The sequence below is a fragment of the Pan paniscus genome, chromosome 1, assembly GCF_029289425.2.
Source record: "Pan paniscus chromosome 1, NHGRI_mPanPan1-v2.0_pri, whole genome shotgun sequence".
Taxonomy (NCBI): Eukaryota; Metazoa; Chordata; class Mammalia; order Primates; family Hominidae; genus Pan; species Pan paniscus.
The window spans coordinates 93,069,875-93,077,355 of record NC_073249.2 but is presented as its reverse complement, the minus strand read 5'-3'; the positions used below and the strand labels follow the sequence as shown (position 1 = coordinate 93,077,355).

Genomic DNA, 7,481 nt, shown 5'->3' with positions numbered 1-7,481 from the left:
AAGTTGTAGTTCCTGTATTGGTGAGGCAAGGAGGAGGCGGAGTGACTCGGCGGCCATTAGCTGTGTGTAGTTGCCCGGGACTAGGAGCTTAAGTGAAGAGGTACGCCTTGTTCGGTGGAAATCAGCCGTAGCCATGAGTTTCTGCCGGGGCTAGCCCTAGAGTACGGAGCAGGCGGACTTTTCGGTTCCCCGCCCCGCCAGGTGGCGGGGCCTACTAGGCCTCCGGGCATCCCCGGTCTCAAGTAGGCCTCATCTGCCGGCAAGGGCGCCCGAAACGCGGGAGGCGCCATGTCGCTGGTTGCTTACGCCAGCAGCGATGAGAGCGAGCCGGATGAGGCTGAGCCCGAGCCGGAGGAAGAGGAGGCGGTGGCTCCTACATCTGGGCCCGCTTTAGGGGGCTTGTTCGCTTCTCTCCCTGCGCCCAAGGGTCCGGCCTTGCTGCCTCCGCCCCCTCAGATGCTGGCGCCAGCCTTTCCCCCGCCGCTGTTGCTTCCCCCACCCACCGGAGACCCCAGGCTTCAGCCTCCTCCCCCCTTGCCCTTCGGCCTGGGAGGCTTCCCCCCACCTCCAGGCGTGAGCCCGGCTGAAGCGGCGGGAGTTGGGGAGGGACTGGGATTGGGGTTGCCCTCGCCCCGAGGCCCTGGCCTCAATCTGCCCCCTCCAATTGGCGGTGCCGGTCCCCCGCTGGGGCTTCCCAAGCCAAAGAAGAGGAAAGAGCCCGTGAAGATCGCGGCGCCGGAGTTGCATAAGGGAGATGTGAGTATCCGGGGAAGGCACCCCCAAACTGTCCATCGGGTTTGAGTCGGCTGTAGGAGGGACATGTGGAGATTTCAGAACTCCTTCCTACAAACGCATCCGTGGATTCAAGGCCACTGGAATCCTCTTATAATGCGATTAATTGAGCTGAAGTTGGTCAGCTTCGGGGAGTTTGGGTGTTTGCCCATGTGGGTTTCCTGAAGCTGGGCTTGCCTGCAGAAGGCCACATGTCATCATCACCTGGTACTGACAGGCCTAGGGACACTTGGATCCGCTCCCCCTCTTTGCATCTTCACTTCAGTCCGGCTTTTTCCCCTTTCCTCCTACTGAGAACAGGATGAAATCTGGCACCTGAAGAATGACAGGAGACAGGGCTCCTGAACCTTTGCTGAACATCTGGGACAAATCTTTTCCTTGCCTCTGAACTCAAAAGCATCAGGCCTGGAGGAAAATGATAGCAATCTTGGTTTCTATTTTTGAGGGGAGTTAGAGGAGAAATCGAATATTTGTTTAGTGCAGATCATTTGCCGTTCATTGGTCCTTTCTTTCAATTATTACCGAGCTCTGGGAGGTAACATACTATTTTACAGATGAGAAACAGGTGTCCAGCATGCACGATTTTTACCTGGTAAAAGGGCAGAGTGAAGATTAAGATTAAGGTTCAATCTCTCTGAACCTCAGATCTGTGCCTCATGTTCATCATTTAGCTATGGTCAAAGCTAGGTGAGTTAGGATGCTTGGGTACTGTTTCTAGAAGAGGCAGCGAGTCTTACCTGTTTCTGTATGTGACAGTGGAAAAATACAAGGCTCCTGGAGTGAGGGCTTTGGAGATAAAGGAGAGATTAAGCCTTGGAGCAGGAACTGCTTAGAATTACTTACCGGAGAGAAATTTATTGCCCTTGCTTTTCTTCAGACTCCCAGCTCTGCCTAGGAGCCATTTCCATTCTTTGAACTTGCTGTTCCTTAAATTTCTTCTCTCAGATATCCTAATGTTCTCTCCCTCACCTCACTTGGCCTAAAAGGCCTGTTTTCGGTGAGGACTTCCCTAGCCTACTATGTATTTAAATTGCAACCTCCTATCACCTCCTCCTCCCCATTGCTCTTTGTTTTATTTTTCTCCATTGCAGTTAACATCATCTGTCCTCCCACTAGTATATAAACTCCATGAAGGCAGGGATTTAAAAAAAAATTCACTGCTATAACCCTAGTACTTAAAACAGTGCCTGGCACATACTGAATACTCCCATGGATATTTTGTGAGTGAAAGAACTCCAATATGGATTTTTTACGGAAGGAGTTTCCAGAGTTTCCCTCCCAATCTTGTTCGAAACTTTCTTCCTTTTTTTTTTTTTTTTTTTTTTTTTTTGAGACGGAGTCTCCCTCTGTAGCCCAGGCTGGAGTGCAGTGGCACGATCTCTGCTCACTGCAAGCTCCGCCTCCCGGGTTCACGCCATTCTCCTGCCTCAGCCTCTCGAGTAGCTGGGACTACAGGCGCCCGCCGCCACGCCTGGCTAATTTTTTTGTGTTTTTAGTAGAGACGGGGTTTCACCATGTTAGCCAGGATGGTCTCGATCTCCTGACCTCGTGATCCACCCGCCTCAGCCTCCCGAAGTGCTGGGATTACAGGCGTGAGCCACAGCACCCGGCCACTTTCTTCCATTTTATTTCCCCCTTCTTTCACACCTGAGAGTCTCTCATCCTAAGTCTAGGATCCAAGAAAAAAAGCCTTTTATTGCTCCATGGAAACTTACCTTGGCTTTGATTTAACCTGGAACAAGGAAAGATCCCTGAATGAGACAAATAAAAACAGTCTACATGGACATGGAAAGCTCATTTCTAGCTCTGTGAAGGTAGCATTATAGAAAGTTGGGAGAGGCTGTAGAATCTGCCATTTGGGTTGGCTGAGGTGGCAGAAAACTCTGAAGACTAACACTCCCTCCTTTGTAAGCATTCACTAAATTTCTGAGGTGAACAGTAACATGGTTAATTAAAGTCCTAGCCCTTGCTGGTTGAGTTTCCCATTTTTGTTCTGTTCAAGTTGGTCTTTTGGTTCTCGGAACACATAATTCCTGCAGAAAGGTAGCCTAAGAATGTTCAAGATGGTCAGGTGAGGGTAACCTTTGTCTTTATTTATCTTTTGAGATGTAGTTTTGCTCCTGTTGCCCAGGCTGGAGTGCAATGGCACAATCTCAGCTCACCGCAACCTCCGCCTCCAGGGTTCAAGCGATTCTCCTGCATCAGCCTCCCGAGTAGCTGGGATTACAGGCATGTGCCACCACGCCCAGCTAATTTTGTATTTTTGGTAGAGACTGGGGTTTCTCCATGTTGGTCAGGCAGGTCTTCAACTCCTGACCTCAGGTGATCTGACCACCTTGGCCTCCCAAAGTGCCGGGATTACAGGTGTGAGCCACCACGCCAGCCAACCATTGTCTTTAAAAGAGCTGTGCCCCCTCCAGATGTAAGCCCCTCCAGTTCTGAGCTCTATGTCTTACACTTAGGCTCTTAGTATGCATTTGAAAGAATGAATTAGGTTTCCTTAAGTAAATAATTTCCCTTTAGAGTTTGGTGCTGAAGTAGAAGTAATTAGAAGTAATTAACTCTCAACCATTTCGTTCAATTGATATTGAGCTCTTTCTTTGTACCTGGAGCTAAGAATGTACAGTAGTGAACATGATAGCCCCAGCCCGAAAGGAGCTTATGATCTACTGGAGAAAACACAGAAGGAAATAGATTTTAGGACAAGGCAGAGAAGGACCGTGATAAGCTGGTGCCATTGGAGTATACCTAGTGGGCATTAGTCCAGTCTTGGGAGGTTGGGGAGCCCTCTGGGGGGAGATGTCTAAGCAGAGATAAGGCTGAAGAAAGGGTAGTATGGGAGCAGCACAGCAGAGGAAACAATGTATAAAAGCTTGGAGGACAGAGAGGGACAATGCTTTCAGGGAACCTCAGGTGAGTAAAGCACAGTGGCTGGAGCATTTGAGAGGGTGGGGAGTGCTGAGAGAATGGGGCTAGAGAGAGAGAGGCTCAGGCCAGATAATGGGCCTTGGATGCCATGCTAGGGTCTTTCTACCTCATTTTGGGGTTGTGAAGACCCCTTAAAGGCAAGAATTCTCTGATCACAGAGTGGTGAGAACCTTGGAGGGAGCAAGACTGGCAGAATGTGAGAGGCTGGTGGCCTGGATGATGAACTAGGGGATGGAGAGAACTGGAGCATCGAGGTATATTTAGGAGGGGGAAGTGATAAGACTGGAGGATTGATTAGATGTTACACTAAGGAGAGGATTCAAGATTGACCCCCACTGCATTTGCCTCAGGCAGCTGGGGGGTGGTGTTGCCATTTATTGAGGGAATACGGGAGGCAGAGCAGATTGGGGGTTAGTTAGATTTCATTTGTTGCAAGTGTTAGAAGCCAACTCAAGCTAGTTTAAATGTTTTTTTTTTCTTCTTTTTTAAATAAATAGAGACGTTGTCTCGCTACATTGCCCAGGCTGGTCTTGAACTCTTGAGCTCAAGCAGCCCTCCTGCCTTGGCCTCTCAAAGTACTGGGATTACAGATGTGAGCCACCACGCCTAGCCTTAAATGGTAATGCATCATAAATATACTGTGGTACCTCAGAAGGGACCTGCATCAGGAACCTGAGATCTGTTGGGGATCTCTACACAGCTGTTCTTTGCACATCTGATTCATTTTTTAAAAAATTTGTTTTATTTTTAAATTTTAATATATTTATTTATTTATTTGTTTTGAGACCAGATTATGAGACTGGTCAATTTTTGTATTTTTTGTAGAGATGGGGTTTCACCATGTTGCCAAGGCTGGTCTCAAACTCCTGGGCTCAACTGATCTGCCTGCCTCAGCCTCCCAAAGTGCTGGGATTACAGGCGTGAGCCACTGCTTCTGGCCTTAATTCATTATTTCTCTGCGGATTGGCTTCTTAACCTTTGTTGTAGGTGAAGGATGGCCACCCACACCTTGGTTTTGATTTCTTTCCTTTTAGAGATCAGTCCAGATTGAACTATGATGGTAGTCTCAATTCTGGTTTTCCTGGAGTGAGAATTTGGTTGATTTGATTTGGGTCATATTATCCAATCATCTGCAGTCAGCGTAGTACCAAATTCTCCCTCCAGGCGTATTCCAAAATTAAATTCAGTCAGCTTTTGATTTTTGTGAGGAATTAGGAATGATCCATAGAATGGATAATCGTCCTTTCTTTTTCCCTTCTTGCTGTGACCCAAGCTACACTGGTTGGTTTCATAGGCTCAGGGGAGGCAGACTTCCCCTAGCATATGAAAAACCAAAATCAGAAGAATAAGTCTGCTGGAAGAGTTTTCTATCATTTATAAAGTGTATTCCAAAGCACACAGAAATTTCAGGGTTATCTGGATTAGTATTTACCACCACTTTCAGATTGTTTACCAAGATAGTAGAAAATTTGAAGCTCTGAGACAGATTTCACTAATTTTTGTCACTTCTAGTAACCAAATAAGAATTGCCTGCAGTGGATTTAGCTAAGTTTTAGCCCTAGCTAAAGGGAAGGGAGAGTGTGCTTATCTGTGTGGGGCACCTGCTTAATGTCTGACACTGTGCTGGGCACTTACTTTAGTTTATAAAGAAGAAAACAGGAGTTTAGAGAACAGAAGTGATTTGCCTGAAAACACAGTTTGTGAGTAGCTGCAATTGTATTTGAACCTGGATGAGATTTGTTGTGTTTATCGGGGTGTCTGTGGAAAACATGGAAGAGCCTGGGGCAGCCAGAAAGCAGAAAGCAATACAAATGAGGAGTGCAAAAATGGGAGTGAAAACGGTATCCTAGCAGCAGGTACTTGAGACTTAAGAGTGAAAAAGGGTTGATGAACGTAGCAAATGGGGATAATAGTAGTAATGATTAGGGTTTGGAGCCCCGGGGTGTGGTGCTTAGGGGGCGTCTGTTCTTGGGTTCTTATTTCCTCCTTGGCTTTTAGTCCTGGAAGCTAGTGATTGCTTTTTGGAGAGGGAGTGTCTCAGAGCCAGAGCCTGGGAAGATAAGAGAGAGGCTGCCGTGGGGAATGAGGCTCTGATAGATTAGCAGATCCCAGTGGACCTAGCTTAATGGAAAATGTCTGTTTCCGTTCTTGCTCAGCAGTCTCAGGGTATGTGTGTCTTGTCACTCTTGGCAGCTGGAACAGAGAGGACAGTGGTGGCCATTGAGGCTCAGGTTCTCGTGAGGCCAAGAAGAAATACAATACTTTCTTATTAACAGACTCAACAGTTTGTGCCTCAAAACCAATGTGTGCCTATTGTGGACCGGGACACTCTCAGCCCTGGATGCTCCGGTGTTTCTAGCATTGTCCTTCTTTCTTGATCTAATGGCACAGACCCACTCAGGTGGCCATTTGCTGGTCTTTAGCACTCTCTAGAAGTTGACTCCACAACCTCCATTTAATATACTCTTGAGGAAAACAGTTTGGCAGTTCCTCAAAAGGTTAAACAAACAGAATGATGATCCACCAATTTCACTCCTAGGTGAAAAGAATCAAAAGTGGAGATTCAAACAGATACTTGTACACCAGTGTTCATAGTAGCAATACTCCCAGTAGCCAAAGGTGGCAACAACCCAAGTGTTCATCCACAAATGAATAGGTAAAATGTGGTATGTGCACACGTTAGGATATTATTCAACCTTAAAAAGGAATGAAATTCCGATACGTGCTACAACATGGATAGACCTTGAAGACATTATGCTAAGTAAAGTAAGCCAGTCACAAAAGGACAAATATTTTATAGTTACGCTTATATGAGGTATCTAGAAAAGTCAAATTCATAGAGATGGAAAGTGGAATAGCAGTTACCAGGGGCTGGGGGGAGGTGGGGATGAAGAGTTACTGTTTAATGGGTGCGGAGTTTCTTTCTTTCCTTTTTTGAGTCACCTTTTTTTTTTTTTTTTTTTTTTTTTGAGACATAGTCTCTCTCTGTCACCCAGGCTGGAGTGCAGTGGCTCGATCTTGGCTCACTGCAACCTCCGCCTCCCGGGTTCAAGCAATTCTCCTGCCTCAGCCTCCTGAGTAGCTGGGATTAAGGCGCCCGCCACTACACCCAGCTAATTTTTGTGTCTTTAGTAGAGACGGGGTTTCACCATATTGGTCAGGCTGGTCTCGAACCCCTGACCTCGTGATCCGCCTGTCTCGGGCTCCCAAAGTGCTGGGATTACAGGCATGAGCCACTGTGCCCAGCCCTTTTTCTTTTCTTTTTTCTTTTTTTTCAATGAAACAGGGTCTCAGTCTGTTGCCCAGGCTGGAATGTTGTGTCTCGATTATGGCTTACTGCAGCCTCTACCTCCTGGGCTCAAGCAACCCTGCTGCCTCAGTCTCCCCAGTAGCTGGGACTACAGTAATGTGCCAGTGTACCTGGCTATGTTTTTAAACAATTTTTTTGCTGGGCATGGTGGCTCACGCCTGTAAACCCCGCACTTTGGGAGGCCGAGGCTGGTGGATCACGAGGTCAATAGTTCAAGACCAGCCTGGCCAAGATGGTGAAACCCCATCTCTACTAAAAATGTAAAAATTAGCTGGGCGTGGTGGCGCATACCTGTAATCCCAGCTACTTGGGAAGCTGAGGCAGAGAATTGCTTGAACCTGGAAGGCAGAGGTTGCAGTGAGCCAAGATCGCGCCACTGCCCTCCAGCCTGGGTGACAGAGCAAGACTCCGTCTCAAAAAAAAAAAAAAAAAAAGGCCGGGTGCGGTGGCT

General features: G+C 47.4%; 1 protein-coding gene across 2 annotated transcripts in view; it reads left to right on the top strand.

Moving 5' to 3' along the window:
- The first annotated feature begins 51 nt into the window (after positions 1-51).
- PRCC (proline rich mitotic checkpoint control factor) overlaps positions 52-7,481 on the top strand; it is a 33,204-nt gene continuing 25,774 nt past the window's right edge. The window contains exon 1 of one of the 2 annotated variants that reach the window (XM_003821032.6): positions 52-756. In XM_003821032.6, coding sequence (XP_003821080.1) covers positions 289-756 — 468 coding nt within the window. In that variant the 5' untranslated portion in view covers positions 52-288. The remainder of the gene's footprint in view (positions 757-7,481) is intronic. The other variant, XM_024930352.4, reaches the window with a different exon arrangement.